Source organism: Benincasa hispida, chromosome 1 (genome assembly GCF_009727055.1).
Source record: "Benincasa hispida cultivar B227 chromosome 1, ASM972705v1, whole genome shotgun sequence".
NCBI lineage: Eukaryota > Viridiplantae > Streptophyta > Magnoliopsida > Cucurbitales > Cucurbitaceae > Benincasa > Benincasa hispida.
In genome coordinates this window covers 60,180,497-60,203,453 of record NC_052349.1, presented here as the reverse complement: position 1 = coordinate 60,203,453, position 22,957 = coordinate 60,180,497, and the positions used below count along the sequence as shown (strand labels likewise).

The window sequence follows — 22,957 nt, the reverse complement described above, 5'->3', positions numbered from 1 at the left end:
TGAGCTATGATTGATTGACTAGTTTATATTTAACAGGATCATCGCCTATTAATCATGTACATGAATAAAAGACGTGTCTATCTCATGTTAATGTTGAGTAATTTATTAAAATACTAACAACAAGTGGTTTCAAATATATGACAAGACTCGTTTTAAAAATAAAACCCACATTGTTAATTTTTCAATAATCGTTTAAACAAAAATTTGATGTAGATACATATGTTTCATTTGCCAAATTCACATGGATAAAGCTCAAAAGCATAATATAACATATTTAAAAGTTTAAAACATCAAAATAAAATAATATATAATAAGCATGCATAAAACTTCAAAATCTAAATTTAAAGACTAAATAATTGTTTTTTACTACACAAAATTCCTAGTCTAAGATGAAGTATTTAAAAAGTAAAAAAATAAGCACAAAAATTATACTTGAATAACTTTTGGAACATAATATTACAGTTATTGAACACAAATATTTAAATGGTAAATGATCCATTTGATAACTATTTAAATTTTAAAATTTGTGTTTTTTTTTTTTTTTTAGATATTTTACTTAATTTTCATCTTTCTTTTTTTAAAACAAAACATTTAAATTCATTAGTCAAAATCTTTATAAAAAAATAATAAATCAAATTTCATTTAATTTTAAAAAATCACATGGTTAAATCAAAACATAATCCAATTTTTTTTTCATTTTGAAAAGAAACTAATTTTAAGTGAGTCCATCAATTTTGTACCCTTTTTTATAGATATACATCACAAACATGAGAATGGAATTCTGCAAAATACGATAACTTGAAAGGAATAAAGATGTCCTAACTACTACTACTTCACTAATAGAAACTTCTCATTCTAACTTTACTACATTTATTATAAAAGAAAAAAATATATATACCATAGCTCACTAAACATATAACTCAGCTCATTAGGACATTATATCTTTAATTAAACAACTGAACACTCGGATCACCATACACTTTACTCTCAAACCCAAATAATAATTTTATTATTATTATTATTAAAAAATAAGTATTTTAGATAAAAAAAAAAAATACTAAAAATATTTTCAAATATAGCAAAATATCATTGTCTATCAATGACATTAATAAACATCTATGAGTGACGATAAATTACAATAGATACTAATAAATATTTATCAATATCTATCACTATATATTTTAAAAAATATTTTTTAACGTTTTTCAATATTTAAAAACAGTTAAAAAAGAAACTATATATGTTCCTTATACTACCAAGATTCCACCTCTTGGAAGACCATTCTTTGCCATTATTCTAATCACCAATAATTTATTTCATTTCATTATTTATTTATTTATTTGTTTGTTTATTTATTTTCTCTCTCATTTTCCCTTTTTCTGTCAAAATCAAACCGCCTTTCCTCTTTGATTTAATTTCTCCTCTCTTCTTCTCCTTTAAATTCCCCACCACACACCCACTTTCCACCACCACAAATTTCCACCCGAATTCCCCTCCTCTCTCCGCTCCGCCTTCACTTTCCGGCCAACCCCTCTGCCATGAGCGGCCACAAACGAAACTTCACCACCACAGCCGCCGCCGCGGTCAGCCCCGTCGGCAGTCCCACCTCCGGCAACATCTCCGATAGCTCCACAAAAGAACAGGACAGGTTCCTCCCGATCGCAAACGTGAGCCGAATCATGAAAAAATCTCTTCCGGCGAACGCCAAAATCTCAAAAGAAGCGAAAGAGACCGTCCAGGAATGTGTGTCGGAGTTCATCAGCTTCATCACCGGCGAAGCCTCCGACAAGTGCCAAAGGGAAAAACGAAAGACGATCAACGGAGACGATTTGCTGTGGGCGATGACTACTTTGGGATTCGAAAATTACGTCGGCCCTTTGAAGATGTATCTCAACAAATACAGAGAAACAGAGGAAGAGAAACATTCTTTAGCTAGACAGGACGATCCCTCCCTGTCTCCGGCGAAATCCGCCGCCGAACAGATTATTAGTGGGAAATCGGCGAATTCGGTGATGGATTTTCAGAATTTCAATTCTGGGTTTTATTCATTGGGGAATCAAAATCAAAATCAGGGGAATCAGAAGAGTTTCAATATAATCGATGGCGTTGGATTTGGTGAAAGTTTGAGGGGTTTCAATATTAATGGAGTCCATGAAAATGGAGAAGGGAATCGAGCTCGAGCTATGGCGGCTCATCTTCAACAGAGCTCTGGTTGGTGATTTCAATGGTTGAATTATAAATTTAATCTAGAAATTTAGAATTAAGTCCTTACGTATTAAAATTACAATTTCATATCGATAGAACTTTGATTTGGTTAAAATTTTCATAAAATAAAGTTTTAAATTCTAAATTTCAAACTATACTAGGTAAATTCCAATTTTTTCTAGACCAAAATTATAATTTTAACTCATAAACACGAACTACAGAAAGAGAGGGGAAAAAATCGAGATTTTCTGATGCTATTCAAGGTTTTTTTTTTTTTTTTTTTTCTTTTTTGGGTCGAATTTCGATGTCATTTTTAGATTAAATTAAGGAGATTTTATCATTATAGTCTTAATACATTTTTATGTAGGGTTTTATGAGTTAGTTTATGGGCTTTAGAAGGGAGAGAAATATTATTTTATTGGTTTTTTTTTTTTTTTTTGGGGGGGGGGGGGGGGTTATAAAAGTGATGGATGTGGGATTTGAATCTATGTGAATACTTTAAAGTAAGAGTAGTATTTGTCATAATATATTATGCTATCAAAATTAATTTCTTGGTCTCGAGGTACTTGCTTGGTTTTTGCTTTAGTTATCTGGTTATGAAGGATGATGGAATATATGGTAGTTTGACCACATAATTCTTTTCAAATATTCTCCACACATTTATAATTGTTCATTTAACTAATCAAAACATCAATGACGTTGTATAAGATTATAAATTGTCCGTAATATCATTTTAAGGAAAATAAAGAGCAAGTGTTTTATAGTGCATGCAAACGTGAATATAACTCATCATTTTCTCTCATATTGTTATATTAAGATGCAATTGAAACTCAAAAATATTTGATACAACATTATTCTATATCTAATCTAAGCTTGCACAATCTTGCATTTTGTTCAATCTAAAACATTATAATGTCATCATTCACTTATATATTCTATAGATCTCTCGAAGTGGTAGTGATAGGTCAATTGGTTGAATATAAAGATTGGAAAAGGGGTTCCTTCTCGGTAGCCAGAGATATCTCATCATTCTTTTGAACGTTGGACGTTGAACAAACCAACTAGTTTCTAAAATGCAAATAATATATCGTCATATATTATAAATCTAACGGCAAATACTTGAGGTTGCAGTTTAAAAAAAAAAACAAAAAAACAAAAAACAAAAGACAACTATATTACATGCATTTGGACATTTAAGAAGCAACATAGACGATCTAAATAACATTTGCAAGAGAATGCTACATCTAATTTGATGACAAGACTGTCGTTTTCAAGTCGATCTCAGTAAGAATCATATCATCTAAATATACAATAAGATAAAAGGACATACGTTATCGAGTTACGATAGGTAAGTTGACATGCTTTCTCAAATCCTCCCTCAATAAGAATCTTTGAGATTATCATACCATGTATCCAATACTTGTTTTAATCCATAGATAGCTTTGAGGTTGTAAGGAAGGAATCAAAGAAAACAACACAAACTTATGGAAGAATTTGTTCTTGGAGGTTGTAATCAATATATATATCCTTCAAAAACCAATTGCAGTGAAGAACAGGTTCGTTCTTGGAGGGTTGTAGAACTCAAACTATGGTTATACAAAACTGAACTGATGGAATAATTAACAGAATTACACCAAGATATCCCAACTGAGGTGAGTGAGATTCTAAGTCCTTTTGTTTGCTAAAAGAAACGTGAAATGTAGAAAAAGGAAGAAAAAACGATTGAAGAAAAAAAGCATGAGCCTAAATAGTACAGCGGCCTATCCAGATTTTGGTGGGTATTGTTCTAGATCCCATCATTTCTTCTTGCTAAATCAATGAAAAGTCGAAAGGCATTGGCATCATCATTTTCGGCATAAAAGAAGCTGTACCTTCAAATGTTGAGCAAAATGTGGACCAGAAAGGAGCTTCATATCAATTTCTATCTTGTGCCAGCCATGGTATGAGATATCACAGAACTTCATGAGCTTTTCCATAGTACCTATTTATAAATGGAGCCTGGAAAGCCTAAAATGTTAGCTTGCATTGCAGAAAATGCAGGCAAATCCTTGTGAGAGGAAATTACTCATTGAGATTTTCAAGAATGTATCGTTGAAATAATGGGGTAGAGTTCCAATCTTCAACTTTTAAGACATACACATTCGTTTTCATATTTATCAATTTTTAGGCCCACTAATCTCACATTAAAACTAGCAAAAAAAATTCTCAGAATGAAATCCTAAGTAAATGGGCATCATAGCTTTAACTCTTTTCCTTTTGACTCATTTATTATTTGCATGAACATATATTGACCACTAGCTCAACTCACGCTCGAGATTGTAAATGTGTATAAGCTTAAATGAGCATGGAGGGAAAGCACCTGGATTACAAGTTAATTAAAGAGGTATCAAATTCATAGCTAGAGGCTTATGATGTACGTGATGCGTGAGCTAGGGAGAGTACTTAGGGATTGTCAGCTGATAAGGAGTAAAGTTTTAAATTTTTAATCATCTTCCATCAGTTTGGGTTTTGGGAAGCTCTCAAATCTTACCCATAGTTGGTAAATAAGAATGAGATTTATAAAAATGCAGTTCAAGATCAGACTTTTTCACTCTTCATTGGCCAAGAGGCTTAAAGCAAGATTTAATCTTACCTTAACGTTGGATATATCGGGTGTATCAGGTGTTTGTACAGGGTAAAACTTGTAAAATTTCATCTTCTCAAATGCTTCTTTAGTTTCTTTGCTCATTTCCTCAATGGCTTTATTCCGTGCTTCCCTAGCCTGGAAGAAGATCGGATAAGATCTGAATGCAATTGTAACTTATTACAAACAGAATCACAACGATATGACTAACAACGTTTACCTCTCTATTAGCTTTCTTGGCCTCTCTAACTTTCTCCCTTACAAAATCCTATTAATCGAGAACTGTCATCAGGTAAGTTTTTATAAAGATAAATAGCAGTAATGTGGCTACAACACTCGACAAACTATTACCTTGAAGGCATCCTTTTGATTTTCCGATAATTCTTCATCCTCAATCAACTTATCCGTGAACTCCTGAACATACGTGAAAACAAAGCATAAAGATAAAACTCTAGGGAAATTTCCCTTAAAGAGAACTTTCAGAAACGACCAGCAACCTAAGTTATTAAAAGATAACAATTAAGACAGTCATTTGAATTAATATCTTGTACCTCGAGTTCATCAAATCCCCAATCAAACTCACAGAAAACCTGCAGATAACAAAAGAGTTAAACTTACATATAGATTTGCAGTTCCCCTGCATGATCATCCTAATCCAAATGGGCATCAAAATCTGAAAATATGAGCATATAAATTTCAGATTGTGAATAAGATGCTCAACTAATCTCTTCCCTATACACTATGCATTCATGAGCCCTTTTTTAAAACAGCGTGGATTAAAAGCTTACTGGCTTTGGGTCGGCTGGAAAAATAATTGGAACCTCGGTGCTTTGTTCAAATTCGTCTTCCTTAAAGGGTTGGTAAAAATCTGCCAGAAGGAAGAAAAAAAAGTATGAGATATGGATATGACAAACTTGTATAGACTTAGATTATCTAGATGATAACCACTAATCAGATTATCTAGATGACATTAAAAATCAGCAGAATGTGTTGGTGGAAAATTACAGCTAGAGATCAGTTTTCCTCTCAAGAAGGTATTTCACTCTCTTCACATGAACTTTCAGCTCTTCCCCTCTCATCCAATAAATTATCAATCATGATATTAGCAACCAAATTGATCGATGAACTTACAGGGTAAGCAATACTCATATTTCTTGACACGATCTATTTTCAAATGCTTCAAAGCAGCTCTGCAAAAACAATTGCGCAAGCATCAAGCCATTTATAAATAAGAACAATTAAAGGTGAGCAATAAACAAATTTTTGTTGAAGTGGCATTTCAAAAATAATAAATAAATGGGAAGTGGAAAGTCATTCTCATATTTGTACCTTCTCTGAGTGCAACTGAGGATGAATATTTGAGATTTTAATTTATCAACTCTGCTATCTCTGAAGAAGAATTGGATTGCATGGTCAATTATAAAACTTAGTTAGAATCTAAAAGATGCTATGAAAAAATCACAAATTAAGACCTTTTCTCCAGAGGAATATAAGGAACCCAGTCCATTTTCATCTGTTTCATGGGAACTATCTCTTCAGCCTCTCTTTGAACAGAATTGATGCCAATTTTATCAGAAGGTGGGAAAGGAGATGCAACCTGTAGAATCATAAAAACAAATAGCTGTAGGAATTAAATTCCATGGTAATACGGTGGATGTTAATAAATGAGAAAAGTAAAAGTCAACTGATAACATCTTTCAATATGGTATTCCATTTTCTTTATATGTTGTCACGGAATTAACATCGCTACTAAGAGAAACTATATCTTGGCACGACAAATGCAAAAGGCCACAGACATTGCATAAAGGAAAAGATAAATATTGTAACATAAAATGTACAATGAAAAAGAAAATTGAAAATGCAAAAGTTCTAAGACCTTCTTAACACCTAGAACAAAACCCCACTAACTAGTCACTTCAAGAAGATTTCGCGTATGTATTATGCATAAAAACAATAAACAATCAACACCATAAAAAAATTAATAGAAATATAATGACTTACAGCCACCACAACAGGTATGCATATAACTTTATTTTCTCCCTTGAAAGGAACCAATTGAGCTGCACAAACAGGAATCGACATAAATAGACTACAAAAAGAAAGGTAAGGAGAGTAAACTTTTGAATGGGGTTGGAACAACATGGTAGACATTAATAAAATTATCTTGTATATGTTTGTAACATATAATATAAGAATTTTAGTAAAGCTACTTACGCTCTGTACAACCAAATAGATAAACCTTCTCGCCATACAACTTTCCTCCCTCTTCAAACGCATCCTGACAATAATTGCAAATGTTATATCACCCACTCCAATAAATTCACATCCAACATAAATTAAAAGAACCAACCAATATTGGACTATGAGAGATTATCAAACTCACTTCAAGATTTGAGAAATTCCAGTTGAATTGATAAACCGAGTCCAATTGATCCCACTGAAATAAAAAGACCATGTAAATGTATTAGTAACAGAACAACAAGACTACTGACAAGAAGAAACAAGCACCGTCGTTTACACCAGACCTCTGTCCCAACAGGAAATGCTGCTTTCCACAGATCTTCCTGCATTCAGTAATTGCTATTTGTAAGTAAATCAAAAGAAAATATTAATTGGCAAACCACATTCAGCCAAAATTCCCAAAAACATCACGAATGCAGGTAAAGTCAAACTTACTAAAAACAAGCATTTTATTCCAAAAATTTGCTACAAAAATCCAAACATCATTTCCGAATTAAAGAAATCATTAACGAAGCAAAAGATAGAAGTTGATTGAAGCTGAGTACTTTCGAGCACTAAATCATTCAAGAAACCCATAAGAGCAAATGAAACCACACACACAAATTCCTCCTACAAGCATCCACAACAGTACTTGGGCACATCCAACATTCTTCCTACTCAATTTCCCATGAAAGAAAAAAAGCAAGTGGAGAATAGGATAATTCATGACAGTGGAAACCCACGACCCAGGCAGGAAATTAAAGAAAATCCCATAAAATAACAACCAAAACTACGAAAGACTCAAGAAATGGTGTAGGCAGAATGTAGAATACCAAGTTACGCTTGTCCTCAAAGTACTCGGGTTCAGATTCGGGTTTGGGAAGCTTGGTCCGCTTGGCCCGAGATGGAGCTTCCTTGGGCTTAGGTTCCGCAGGTTTATCCTGCTCCTTTCGAGTTGCTTTTCTTTTAGTACCTTTCCTCATTGTGTTCTGAAACTCAGCAGGAAAACGAAAGGGAGTGCGAAGAATAAGGAGAAGAGAGTGCTGCGGCGGATTGAAACCGAAGGATCCGGATTAGAAACTGCGAATGTAGAGGGAAAAAGATGGAGATGATGAGAGAGAGAACAAAAGATTAGGGTTTTTGGAAATTGGGGATTTTTGAGCGTAAGATCAACGCCAATGCTTCTTTCCTTCCACCACAGAGGCGGGACGTCTATTGCTTGAAATCCAAATTGATTTCAAATTTTCATTATTTTCCTTTTTCCTTTTTTTTAACTGAGAGACCGACACAGACAAAGTTATTATTATTATCATTTTTTATTTTCCCACATAATGGTAATTACTTTGTTAAAATATAATTGAGATTCTTTCAATTCAGTTTCTCAAAATTAATTTCTTTATATTTATATACTATATTAAATGAGATAATTAGAGAACGTTTACATTTACTTTTTGCCTCTATTTTTTTTTAAGTAAATAACAACCTTGTCCTTAGAGTACAACTCTTCGCTTCATTCCGGTTGAGCGATGTTAGGACAATAGAAGTACATCTTTATCCATGTATAAAAGTATGATTATTCGAGTTTAGAAGTCTGTTGATAGCCTTCGATCTTTGGGATACGACTCTTCGAATTTAGATGTCTATTAATTGTTTGTGTATGGATGGTTACACAATTGAATAATAAACTATAAAGGTCATAAACACGTGTATTGCACGTAAATCATTACTAATATTAATTAAATTGTAGCGATAATTTTTATGTAATAAAATATAATATGTAAATATCTGGTCGAAATTTATAATAAAAATGTAGATAATGAAGAAAAAGTTCTCTGTATAGTCTAAAAATATGTCAAACAAAATGGTATTTTAACATGATTATTTGTATATTCTCAATATTGAGATTTGTTTTATCAAAACCTTCGCTTCAAAACATATTACCGCACCCATTGCACATAATACTTTTGACTCATTTTGAATTTAGAAGGCACATACATAATTATTACAATTTAAAAATAAAAATAAAAATAGTTGTTAGAACTTATAAGTCATTTTGAATCTATGAGATAAAAAGACTGAAAAAGGATTTTCTACCCATATAATCTAAATAAATAGGTTAAATTATACAATTTTTTAAATTTTTTATTATTTTACACAAAAATATGGCTCAATTAATCTTTTCAACCCTCGTTACTATTAATTTTTTTAAAGAAACATACATAGTTATATAAATATCAGAAGAAACATGTAAATGAAATTTATTGCGGTCGTGAACTTTTCAAAATAGTTTTTTTTCAAAACCTATATAAGCAAGAAAAGTTTTTTCAAATATTAAAAAATCGTCCCATAAATGAGAGCAATAATCAACAAGAAGCTTCGAATGAAAAAACAAAATATATTTGATATATACAACATTATATATTTGCATTTTCTATAAACAAACCAAGGTATATTTGATAAATGTATGAACAAGACAATTTGTATATCATATCATCTTATATACAAAAGAATATATGTGATGTATATTTACATCTTCCAATATATTCGACATATACTTGAGAGGTGATCCATTTTCAGTTAGAAATATGAAAGAAAATAAACAAAATATCTTGAAACGAAGAAAACATTAATTTGAAATATTATGTTTTAGATGAATATCAATCAAAATCAATAAATAACAAAAACAAATTCAAAATTAAAAAATGACTCTAATAAGAAAATAATTAAATATTTGCAAAACTGATTGATGAGAGACAATGTAATTAGTGACATCTCAACCAAATAAAATTCAATTCAGAAATGATATATTTTTAAATTTAAAATATTAAAAAATTAAAAGATGAAAGAGAATATATGGAAAGGTTAAAAATGTTTAAATATATTTATTAAATATTATTAAATTTTAGAAAAATTGTGAAATATTAATTACTTAAATCTTTCAAATTGACTTGAATGGTAAATTTGAGGCAAAAAGGGCTAGAAACTATTAGTTAAAATAATAGTAGAGACTTAATTAGGCCCATGGAGGGGATGCAATTGGGTTAGTGGCCCATTTGCTCCCCTCTACCGAGCTTACTCTTTGCAGGCCTCTGATCAATACTCACCCAGTTAGCATGTTTTCTTCTACTAAATCCAAACCCATAAGGAAAACAAACCAATCGAATAGTGACATTATTATTATTATTATAAAGTAAGGTCATGTTTACCGCAGTAAAAATATAATAAATTAATGGTAATATGAAAAATGAGTCTCGTTTGATTACTTGTGTTTCGTACTTATACTGACATTTGAGGTCCACTTCCACCTCTGTAAAAAAGAAAAAAGAACAAAAAAATTGGTTGATCATCGAGGTGCTCAAGTTAATTACGTTTGGAAAATATACTATATCGTAAAGGTTACCATTATTGTTACTGTTACAACATGATAATCATGAATTTGTCACATATACTGTTACTGTTTGACTCTATACGATAATGTGATAGATTTATAATTCTAAATTAACATGATCAAAAGCAATCTAATTACGTTTGCAATTGTGGCTCATTACAATTACGCTAGTTTTCATTACAGATTGGTAAACGTGGCCTAAATTCATTCTAAATTATCTAAAAGTGTTTTGTACCATTATTATTTTTTTGTCTAACTTAAACATCAAAACACGTGTGGCTACCACCATACTTGTGAGAACAACTCTTTCTTTTTTTTTTTTGCAAGTCACATCATTTTGGATCATCTCGTCTAGGTTCCCTCCTTCCATCTACCTTACCACATTCACCTCATTATGATCATTTTATCTCAGGTCACCTCGCTCATTAATAAATAAATAGACAATTAAAACCACAACGAACATAATTCAATTAACACACAAATATATTAATGAATACAAAGTCTAGGGTTCGATTCTCTTTACGAAAAAATAAATAAATACACAATTAAAAGTTTGAAACACGTATAAATTAGATGAGTTTTTTTTTTTTTTTTCCTCTTTCGAATTTGAACTTAAGAATAAAACTAAGATTGTATCTACCACTAGGCAGCCAAAACCAAGATCGTATTGAGTTGGGTTCATGATTAAAGAAAGTTTAGCAAGCAAAGAAAATAGGAAGGAATTAAAAAGTTGAGAAGAAAGGAATGGAACTTAAGTTGTTGCTGAATGAGTGATGGGTGAAAATCTCTCCCTATGGTGGTAAAGAATTGAAAATTTTAGTTTTTTTTAAAGAACATTTATACTACTTGAATTCAAGAGTTTTGTATAAAATACTAATTAAGGTCTCTTTTGATAATCATTTGGTTTTTAGTTTTTGTTTTTTAAAATTAAGTCCATTTCATCTGTATTTTTTACAATGATTTGCATCTTTCTTAAGTACAATGGTTGAATTATTAGCTAAATTCCAAAAACAAAAACAATTTTTTGAAAGCCGTTTTTTTAGTTCTCAAAATATTACTTGGTTTTTAAAATTATTGGTGACAAGTAGATAATAAATGGAAAAAAATTGAATGTAGAAGTTGTGTCCATAGACTTAATTTTCAAAAACAAAAACAAAAAATAAAATGGTTACCAAACGGGACTTAAATTATATAATAACGATATAATATCATACCAGTTATATGATTTGTTACAATATATATTATTTTTTCAAACGTCTTTGATTTCTAAAAAGAAAATAGGACTTTGCAGCCTAAAGTCATGACAACCAAACCACAACAAAAAAGAAAAGAAAAGAACATTAATGTTAAAACCCGCCGAACACACAAAAGAACACGCACACACAAGACTCATGAGAAAAGGTCTCAAGAAGAAAAACCCTTCAGAGACACACTCGATCAAAGCCTCCAAGCTATTTATAACAACAAAAAAAAATCTCAAACTAAATAGACTCACTGACCATTTGGGCAAGACGTATGGTAGCTTCATGGACAATCCATATTGCATTTGCGTCAAATATGATAAATAACCACACACCAAACAATTTGTCAAACTTTACGTCTCAACCCATTATCTGAACTAAAGTGACAAACTACATCCCAATGGAAGATCTTATGTAGCTAATTAATTATATATACCTAATTATGAGTAAACTAAATAAGAACCAAAGAAAAACTCTTAAGCCCTATTTGGTAACCATATGATTTTTTGTTTTTGTTTTTTAAAATCAAGCATATTTTATCGGCATTTCTTACTATGATTTGCATTTTCATTAAGTGCAATGGTTAAATTCTTAGCTAAATTCTAAAAACAAAAATAATTTTTAGCAAGTTATCTTTTTTTAATTCTCAAAATTTTGCTTGATTTTTTAAATTATGGATGAAAAGTAGATAACAAAGAAATAAATTTTGAAATAAAAATAGTATTCGTAAACTTAAATTTTAAAAATAAAAAAAAAAAATAGTAACCAAAACGTACCTTAGTTTTTCAAAATTTGAAACTTTGGGTTAAGTGTCATGTGGGGCTCATCATTTTCAAATTTAACGATTTTACCTTTAGTAGCATTTTGCTTCCTCCATCAATTTTGCCGTTAATTACTAACTAAAAGCTTATGACATTTATTTTCTATTAGTTTTTTCTATAACTTTTCCTATTTTTTAGTTAAAAATAAATCAAGAACCACTTTCTAATATAGTAAAATGAATCAAAATATTTATAAATATAGTAAAATGTCACGTATCATTAATACTATTAATGATAGATGATAGTAATCTATTAGTGATTATCACAAATAGACAATGTCATTTTTCTATATTAGAAAATATTTTCACTAACTTTGTGATTTAAAATAATTTCCCATAAATAACTAAATTTTGTTTATTTATTTATTTCCTTTTTCGCTTCTCTGCTTTTTCTTCTCCTTCTTCCATTTATTTCCACAAATAAATTTTAGAAATATAAACTTTGTTTTAATTAGAAATAACAACAACATAAAAAGGGTTGAAATAAAAAAAATTTCGGCTTATTTTGTTTTAAGGGAAAATTACAATTTACGCTTCTAGTACACTAGGTTTGTGTTAAGTTTCGTTTGGATCTCTTACGGAATGTTTAGTGTGCAGTTTGAAATCTTAAATCTAGGAATGTTAAATTTGGGGATTAAGTTGGAAGATTTAGGTAACATAAGTTAAAATTCTGGTTTAAGAAACTTGTGTTTAGAGTGCTAACTTGGTGTAAAGCATTTTCTTGTATTTAAACACTAATTAGATTTTATCCACAATTTAAACATTGATTAAAGAAAAAAAGGCAAACAACTCAATCTTTTTAAATCTAGAACTAGGCAACATATTTTTTTTAAGCAAGAGAAAATGTACCTTCAATGTATCAGTATCATCGTTTTTTAGAAATATATATAAAAATAATATATAAAAATGATGTATCCACGTATCCGCATCTTAGTTTTTTAGAAATTGACGAATCGTTGTATCCAATCGTATCCGTATCGTGTAGCCGTATCCATATCTGTGCTTTATAGTTGGTCATCTAATCTCCATCACCTCACTCTTTATTTTCCTCTCCTTCTTCTACATAAATATATGATCTAATACGTCTTCGATTCTTTTTTTTTTTTTTCTTTCTCAGTCTATAAAACTTCCTTAATTTCTCATAATTTGAAGATTGAATCTAAAATGTGTTTAGCCATTTAAAAAAAAATCAAATATGTTTAACCATTTTTTTGAGTTGACAATTCAATGTTAACAATTACTCTTAACCCAAAAATATGGTAAGGATAATAAGTTGAATGACCAAAATAAATTAGGCATTTTGATAAAAGTCTAAAAACTTCTTTTAGTCTATGAACAACCAAATGCGAAAAATATGATGGGGGACTAAAATGACCTTATTTCAATCTTAAAACTAACCCTTGAAATCAAGCAGAAAAAAAAAACTTGTTAATTAAATCAAATAACGTTAACAATCTTCCAATTTTAATAAGATATGATTAGTTATTTAAATCAAAGTAAATTCCAATAGATAATCTCCGTAATTTATAAATATATATATATATATATATAGTGTTTTTTTTATAAAAAAAATATATATATAATTTTTTTTTTTAAATAATACACCTAATATGGACATTTTAATGGATTTTAGAAAAACTTGCAATTCAGTGGATTAAGAAAAAATGCAACAATCCATTGAAAATCTTCTTGGACATCACCCAAACTTCAAAACAATGAATAGAAATATAGTGTCAACTAAAAAAATTAAAACAATTTAATCAAATTCATAAAAATAATAATAATAATTAAATAAAATAAAGACTTACATTGAAATGTAAATACCTTGACCTTTAAAATCTCGTGTTGGTATTCACCTAAAATTCTAAACAAATGGCAGCAATACAGTGTTAACTAAAAACCTGCAACAATCCAATCAAATTAGAAAAAAAAAAAAAATCGATATTTTAAGTTTAAAAATTAAAATTTTAAATAATTATAGATGTAGATACCAAATTTTAGTCAAGAGAACAAAATGTAGGTGGTGTATATGGGTTGGGTTGGGTTGAGGGTATTTTTTGGACAAACTTAAAATTTCGAGTCGGTTGGGTTGACAACTCAAAAATCCAAATAAAGTCTTCAACCCAATCCAATCCAAATGTTGGGTTGGGTTGGATTGTTGGGTTATAATTTACTTTTTTTTAGTTAAAAAATATATAAATTTATCCACAATACATAATTAATAACTAAAATCTCATAAAATTCAAATATTAAATATCAAATATTTATGATATTTATTACAAACTTTAAAAAAAATAATTACCATAGAATTTTTAATATAGTAATATATAATATATAATTGGTTGGGTTGAGTCAACCCAATTTCTTTTTAGTCATCCTGATCCAACCCAACCCAACAAAAATAGAAAAAGTTTAACCCAATCCAATTTAAGAACAAAACTAACTAACCCAACCCAACCCAATCCAACCCTTATATTTTGGGTTGGATAGTCCAAGTTGTTTCGATTGTCGGATCATTTGAATATTTCTAGAAAATGTACTGACCTTTTGTAATTTGGGATAGAGAAACTAAATAATAGATAGTCAGAAGTTTTTTTGTTACCACATAGGGAGCCGTAATGGTGTATTTATACGAATTTGGTATTGGTTTATCTTATATCTACTAGGATTAATATTATTCTGCATTATCTTTATTTTATCTTGATTTTTGGCTTTATTATATCAAGTAAAAATTCACCCTCAACAATAGCTTCCACTTTTAGGTTTGGTTTTAAGGACCAACTACGTGCAAGTCGTGTGTGTTGATGCAAACTTAAGAGTATTGCGTTAACCTTTATTGCATTTTTTAGTTGTCCAAACCTTTTTAATATATGGTGTACCAATTTTATCACTATGGTATAACCATATCGAACTTGGCTCCTCTAAGATCATCCTCGGATCCCTAGCCATGCTTGGAATATCTATCAAAACTTTTTTTTTCCTTTTTAAAGATTTAGCTATATTCCTAGTGTGCATCCACCACAACTAAACAACGTTGAGCGCAAGTATTGTCATTGTGTCTATCTTATCTTGAGGGGCATAAATACTCGAGCTTAGCTTTTTCTGTTAATGTTGGGCAACCCCTATGTGACAAGCTTAATCGGGAGTGTTGATTAGATCGTCATTGTATCTTATCAGTTTTCTGATTTTCATCTTCCTGCATTTAAACAGAGTTAACCTGCCTATCTTTTACGATGGACTTCAACACATGTCTTTAGTTTGACTTGAGGTGTCTCTAGATTTTGGACTTTGAATTTGGTTAATTGACTGTAGGTGGTCAGTCTTTGGTTTTTCACAAAATAGTTTTACTCATAAAATTGTTTGAATCCCAATTGGATTTATCGCAACAATTTTTCTCTTTTGTGAATGATTAGGTCTCCTTTTAAAACTCTTCAGCTGATTTCATAAATTCTGCATCTAAATAAATAGTTGCATTGCTTCCAGAACTCTTCACGAACCTTCCTTTTTTGTGTGATACAATTTTGCAGAGATCTTCTAAGTTGAGACTTCAAACTTTGGTCCATGGTGTTGTTGAGAAACAAGATTTTTAAATCTAATTCTTTGAACCTTTGATTTCCACCTTTTGAGATCTGGCTAAGATTCTACTTAATGATTCCTTTTTATTTCTCTGTTCATCAGACGCCTTCCGTATTGAATGAAATTGATCTTCTAGCTCTTGACCATGTTGATTCTCCAAACTTTAAAGTTAAAGATATTTGATGTGTATAACTTCAAAAAAATGAAAGGTGAAATATCTGTTTGTTAAATAATATACTTGACGGGCATGCTTTAAGAATCGCTTTTATCAGTATGATTCTAACCTCGTCCTTTGGTGGTTTCTTTATTGACCACGACAAAAAACAAGTGGTTCAAAGAGAAAGTTACTTATCGATTGATGCCTTTTGACGGCAATCCAAACTTCACGGTCTTCTATTTTTTCTCATGGTCGCCGAAACATGATAGAGGTGTTGTTATTATGAGTCTTCAAAAGAAATACTGCTTGCCTAATGAGGTTTCATTGTCGTTTTTGTTGGGATTCATATCTTAAATCTCGTAGTCTAGTACTTGTAAACAATTTTTTTTGAATAAATGTTATTTTTCTTCTAATAAATAAAGTGTTATTTATTTTCTTTTGTAACCCAAATCCAATAAACTAAGATTCAAGGTTATGTAATGTAACTTGAATAGTATATGGTTGACATACAAGTGGATTGTATTCAAGGAATAACCAAAAAAGTCTATAGTATATGGATAAGGTTGAATGTCTTATCTTGGTAGCATTATGGATACGACCCACTTGGTAAGTGTTACAAATGTTGTAAGTGTTGCAAATGTTGTAAGTGCTACTAATGATTTGATCCAAATTGTTCATGTCAAGACATGTAAGTGGGGGTATCTTATATAATGAGTGTATAAGACCTGACCACAAATTATATAATCTCTCTTTATAACACCATTCACTGAAGAGATTAATATTTCAAATGATAACCACATAACTCAATCTTAATCCTGATTGAGTTATGATCTCCAGCTTATGAGAGTCGTTCTTTGATTTGTATGGATGAAAGTGACCTTAGTTGCCGACTCAATATGTATATCATTTTGGGGACAATACCAAGTGAGAAGTTGGGAACATAACTTTACGAGATGGAATTCACTCATTCTCGACCTAAGGATAAGTAGAAAGGTTGTTCCCTTAAGTGCTAACTCCAGACTTGAACGATAAGGTCTCACCCTCTCACGGGCCCGAGAGGAATTTGCTTTAAGGTATGACCATAAACAAATTGTTCATTAGAGGATCAATGATACTTAAGGAGAAATAGGTAATTACAGGTAGGGTTGGCAACGGGACTGAGGTGGGCTTGGGGGAGGGTTTCCCGTCCTCGTCCCCATTGGGGGATTTTACCCCTATCCCCGCCCCCATCCCATCCCTGCCACTTGAGAGCAGGGATGGGGACGGGGATTCCCCGTCGAGGACCCATTCTCCATTTTCCCTTTTGTTTCCTCATGGAGACTTTTTTTTTTAAAAAAAAAAAATTCCTAAATTTCTATCTGGTTTGGGCTTGGACACCTAATTGGGCTTAGATTGGGTTAAATTAAAAACTAGGCTAAATGTAAAAAGTTAAATACCTAATATATATATATATATATTTAAAAAATCTAATTAGGACGGGATCAGGGACGGGGACGGGGCGGGGATACCCTCCTCAATCCCGCTCCATCCCTAGTTCGGGACCCCTTAACCCCATCCCTAAGTCAAACCGGGGATTCCCACTCCGATCGAGGCAGGACCTCGCGGGGACCCGATCCGTGGGGAATTTTGCCATCCTAATTATAGGGTAGAAACGATAATCTCATCAAGCTAAATACTAATATACTTAAAATAACTTATGAAGAAATTAACTATACATAAAATGATTAAATAAATGTACACGTAAATATTCTACAGCTTATAAGAGTGCAATTACGAGTCTTTAGTGGAGTGCTTAGTTAATAAATGTCGATTAATTAATTAAACAGTTTAATTAAGTAATCATGTATCATTGGAGTTTATAATTGTAGGTCCATAGGCCTCTTGCTAGCTCACAAACGGATTAAACAAGGATTTTAAAATTGAAAAAAAAATTTGAAGTGTTCAAAATAACTTTTAAGGGAATTTATGTTAATTTTATATGATGCAGTTAATATAATGTATAAAATATACATTATAATATAAAGTTTTTTTTTTTTTAAACAAATATTAATTTATAGTTATACTATAAAGTTAATTGTGAATAAGATTCAAATTAAACTATATAATATGAGAACTACAATTAATGTGAATTGGAATTCATATTAAAAATATAAATTAATGTGAATTGGAATTCAAATTAAAAGTATAGATTAAGAGAGATTAGGTACATTAGAATGTACATTAATTTAAAAATATGATATTTAATTGGATTTAGTTACTTAAATTAAATTAAATATATCTAAATTAAATTAACTCCGTTAGTGGGGTGGGGCGTATTAAAATGACAAAGGAGTCTACATTTGCTCGGTGATTGATTTTTTTCTTTTTTGTGAAGAAACTTTCTCAACCTCACCTACAGTCTTTTGCTCTGAAAATCATAGTGAAAAGCTCTGAAAAAAATTTCCTTTTCTTCGGCTCCCAAAAAGGATCTCATTATCCTCTTTGTTGAAAGAGAATGGCAGAGAAAATCTTTGGTCGTCTTTAAGATTATACTTATTGTTTTAGAATATTAGAAGAAGATCTTGTAGGCTTAGATCTACAAAGGTATAAATCTTTTTTCCTAATTTAACATGCTTAACTTGTCCTTCTTACTATGTAATGTATTAATTCCTGTAATACAATTGGGGCAAAAGCGATCACACGCATCCACATAGAAATTCGATTCATTCAGTTTCGTTTCATGTTGTTGCTCGTCGATCTTTGTTGGAAGCTATTTGTGGGCATTGAAAAGGAGTAAGAATTGATCAAAGGTCTGTGTAGCTTGTGAGTTTCACCACTCACTACAAGAATTTTGGACTTTAATGTTGGTTGGAAAAATTGAAATCATATGTATAATATTGATTTTTTTTAAAACGGATCTTTAATGTCGGTTTTAAACCGACATTGTAGGGGTATCTTTAATGTCGATTTTAAACCGACATTAAAAACCCACTTATTTTATCCTCCCACTTTCTATTTTCCTCCCATTCTTTTCATTTCCCTTTTCACTCTCCCCCTATTTTCTTTTTCCTCTCATTCTCACACTTCCCTCTTCATACCCTATTCTTTCTCACTCCTCTCTTTCAAACCCTTGCCATTTGTGGGTCAATTGTGGGTGAAGAGTTTGTCGTGGTGTAGATCTGGCCTCCGTGCAGGTCTGTTTGTCGTGCAACCTGCGTCGCCGCATCCAATCATTCGGATCTGTTGATCATTCCGCCAGATCTACTACTCATTCCGTCGCTGTTCATGTGTCTCCGCCAGATCTGCTGCTTGTTCCTTCGTCATTCGCGTGTCTCCACCAGATCTGCTGCTCATTCTATCGTCGTTCGCATGTCTCTATCGGATCTGCTGCTCATTCCATCGTCGTTTGCGTGACTTCACCGAATCTGCTGCTCGTTCCGTCGTCGTTCGCGTGTCTCTGTCGAATCTGCTGCTCGTTCCGTCGACGTTTGCATGTCTTCGCTGCTTGCTCTGCCAAGTTCGTTCTTGACCAAATATCCCCGTAATTTTCACTACTTTACTTCTCAATTTTTAAATTTGACCGAAAATGAATCACTCAGAAAGAAAAAAGTTAATAAATACCTTTTAACTTTTGAAAATAGAGCTCTAACAAATGAGATCAAATATTTTTGTGACAGTTGCAAGCCAACAAATTGGGACTTCCACCAAGCATTTGACGCGCACACCATCAACGGCAAACCAGGCCCTCTCTTCCCCTACTTTGACAAATGTATTTCCATTTTTCCCCTTTACAATTTCTAGTATTACATGCAATCTTCAAACTCCCATTCCTAATTCGACTTAAACATTCATTTGATGGGCTGTAAAAAAGTTTTTAGATGAATAAATATATAATCCTTTGTTGATAGTGTGACAAAATATAATAGAGCTCCTAAAAAGCAATTATTTTACATATATGAGAAGTTGCATTTTCAACTTTTCATAGATGAGGCTAAAATGTATTGTGATATATTTTATTTAGTAAGAACAATTGCTTCAGACTAACTAAAGAAAATGTAAAACATATCATCATTTGGTAGCTTTTATTCAAGTTCTTATTGTTAGTTTCTATTGCCCTTTGGTCTTGTCACAATTGAATATTGTTTTGCTGATTTTTTCATGTTCGTTGTTAATACCTTGCCTACTTGTTTTTCATTATATGTGTGAGTTTCTGTACTGTTATTGATTATAATTCTTCTATGTCTTTCATCTTGAGCAAGCTTTAATGAGTATTCTTTTATGGATTTATCTTTTCCAGTTGATATTGAATAGTGTTCTCTTGCTTGGGTCAAGTAGCTAAACGATTGTAGGTAGGCCAACAGTACCAAGTGCAGTTATGCAACTCCCTTAGTTGGTGGAGTTCAATTGGAATGTCTCTTTGTTCTTGTTTTCTATCCCTAAAACTTGATTGTGGATTTTTTTTTTTTTTTTAGTTTCTATATTGTTTGATTGTAGAGAAAAGACATCAAGAAAGAGGCAAAATGGGTATATTTCGATAGTGGACACAAGTGGAAGAAGAAAAAAGCAAAATGGGTATTTGGGTTTGTTTACTTCAAGATTTTTGTTTTAGTTTAGTACTTCAAAACTCTCCTTGTAGGTTTCTTCAGACATTCTTCACGTAGGGTAGTGTAGGGATTTGTGGAGTCATTTCGTAATTTTTGAGAGAAAGAAGTGTTATGCAATTGTTTCTATTAAAGTTTCAGAATAATTTATGAACTTGAAGAAGCAATAAAATTTAATTTCATAGTAGAGAAAATCTCTTTTTCCAAATACTATATGTCTTGAAGAACATTGCTCGGAGAAGAGCAAATATCAAAAAATCATTTTGATGTTTATGAGAAATGCAAGAAAAGAGAGGTATTTTCTTAACTTAGATATGTGTAAATCCTGATCTATTGATTGATTGTTGGATGTTTAGATTTTATTATTGCTCCATAGAACTACATATTAGATTTGTGATATGTTTCCATCTGTTAGGTATTTTATTCATTGTTAGCTTTTCTTGCAGTATTTATAGAAAGAGTCTAACTCTAAGGACACGAGTCTCGAAATATATTTGAGAACAAGTGGTTGTGGAATATTATTGGGAGTGTGTTTCGTTGAACAGATTCAAGGTAAATTTTTTGTTTTGTTGTGTTAGCATCATTATGCTGCCGAAAATTTTTCATCGTCTTCGTAACTCATATCTAGGTAACCAAGATTCTCTTCTTCAAGATCTTGAAAAAGAAGATTCTCTCATTTATTCAACTATTGAGTTTTTTATTTTGCAGGTGCAACAAAGGAGTATCGCAAAGGAGTGAAGATTTGGTATCGCAACCTGTTTCTTTGAACTACAAGAATTTTGCCTTGAATATATCATTTATGCACATTGGTAATGTAAAGAGGTTATGATTATGAAAGTTTTTATTTTATTTTATTTTTTATTTTTTTTATCAACTTAAGAATTATACATGACATGTTTTAAGCTTCGGACACTTTGGTAATGTAAACAGGTCAAAGAGCATTATTTAATTTGAAAGGTTGGATAAAAGACAAGGTATGAGTTCCTACCCCATGTTTATACAATGTAGCATTTATAGTTGTTCTTTCTTGGATTTGGTATAATCTTAAGCACCTCAAGAATGTTCAAAGGTGGAAAGAGTTTGAGACGTTTGGAGATACCTTTCAGGGACTTTAGGATTAGTTGGGGTGGGCTATGAATATAATGCAAAGGGAAAATAACTTTAGTTTAAGTAGTTTTAGGCTTATTTGTTTCAGCTCAACTCTAGTTAAGGGAAAATAATTAGTGTATATTTTGTGTTACGAGGAACTTCTGTTATATAAACTTTGAAAGGTTGGAATTGTATATTAAGTTTGTGAAGATGTGCAATATTGAAGAATAGATGACATATGTTCCTGATGTGCAATATTCTTTAATATGTTTTTATAAGTTCTTATTATATGTTGTTTGTCCATTTTTCTCTGCTTGCAGGAAGTCATGCTTTCGATTTGGATCAAATTTGTGGTGGATGGTGGAGAGAACATAACGAAGGAGCAATTGAAAGACTATTTGGAAAACACTATATAATGACAACAAGTGTGTGTGTACTTTTTTTTTTTTTTGGAGGGGGAGGGGGGGTTAAAAGTAAGTTCTCGCTCTTGTTTGGATCAAAAATTTAATTTTTCTATGTAACGCTTATGAGTTTTGATAATTTGTTGATTACCTTGGTTTTAGAGTTAAATTATCATCTCCAATTCCTCTTTTGTAACTTATTGTTATAGATTTGTGAAAGCAAGCAATTAAGAATTTATTTTGTGCATGTATAGATTGATTACCTTGGTTTTAGGGACATGTCCTTTTTAACTTTGTGACCGACATTAAAAATGGATTGGACAATAATTATATTGAATACACGGGCAATAATTGAAAAAAAAAAACTGACATGGTATTTACAAAAAACGGACAATAATTGAAAAAAATGGACAGAAATTCTGAGCTTTAATGTCGGTGGACAACCAACATTAAAGATAGTGTTATTAAAGTCCTTTAATGTCGGTTTTAAACTGACAATATATACCCTCTTCAATGTTGGTTTAAAACCGACATTAAAGTGATTTTATAACACTATTTTTAATGTCGATTGTCAACCGCCATTAAAGCCTTTTAATGTCGGTTTTAAACCGACGTCCTAGAATTCTTGTAGTGACTATTTAGAATTGTCTGCTGTTG

At 31.2% G+C, this 22,957-nt stretch overlaps 2 protein-coding genes across 3 annotated transcripts; one reads left to right on the top strand and one right to left on the bottom strand.

Moving 5' to 3' along the window:
- The first annotated feature begins 1,372 nt into the window (after positions 1-1,372).
- On the top strand, positions 1,373-2,607 carry LOC120085911 (nuclear transcription factor Y subunit B-like). Its single transcript, XM_039042220.1, has one exon. The coding sequence runs from the start codon at positions 1,539-1,541 to the stop codon at positions 2,217-2,219; it is 681 nt and encodes a 226-aa protein (XP_038898148.1). The 5' UTR covers positions 1,373-1,538; the 3' UTR covers positions 2,220-2,607.
- Positions 2,608-3,687: 1,080 nt separating this feature from the next.
- Positions 3,688-8,274, bottom strand: LOC120070230 (protein HEAT INTOLERANT 4-like). Of its 2 annotated transcripts, XM_039022114.1 has the most exons (14): positions 7,882-8,268; positions 7,354-7,392; positions 7,212-7,265; positions 7,043-7,106; positions 6,830-6,888; positions 6,301-6,425; positions 6,158-6,217; positions 5,960-6,018; positions 5,617-5,696; positions 5,380-5,418; positions 5,180-5,242; positions 5,049-5,096; positions 4,838-4,966; positions 3,688-4,203 (listed from the first exon to the last, which is right to left on the bottom strand). In XM_039022114.1, the coding sequence occupies exons 1-14, from the start codon at positions 8,029-8,031 to the stop codon at positions 4,156-4,158; spliced, it is 1,017 nt and encodes a 338-aa protein (XP_038878042.1). In that variant the 5' UTR covers positions 8,032-8,268; the 3' UTR covers positions 3,688-4,155. The 2 variants fall into 2 exon arrangements, 1 of the variants encoding a protein (XP_038878042.1); XR_005479812.1 differs by lacking the exon at positions 3,688-4,203 and having other exon boundaries at positions 4,873-4,966; positions 5,380-5,501; positions 7,882-8,274.
- Positions 8,275-22,957: the final 14,683 nt, after the last annotated feature.

Bases quoted from the DNA above. Each gene is read 5' to 3' on its own strand.
- LOC120085911 (XM_039042220.1), top strand. From the start codon at position 1,539: ATGAGCGGCCACAAACGAAACTTCACCACCACAGCCGCCGCCGCGGTC.
- LOC120070230 (XM_039022114.1), bottom strand. From the start codon at position 8,031: ATGAGGAAAGGTACTAAAAGAAAAGCAACTCGAAAGGAGCAGGATAAA. The intron at 7,107-7,211 runs GTGAGTTTGATA...AATTATTGTCAG, and splicing joins GGAATTTCTCAAATCTTGAA to GATGCGTTTGAAGAGGGAGG. The intron at 4,204-4,837 runs GTAAGATTAAAT...TAGGCTTTCCAG, and splicing joins CCGATATATCCAACGTTAAG to GCTCCATTTATAAATAGGTA.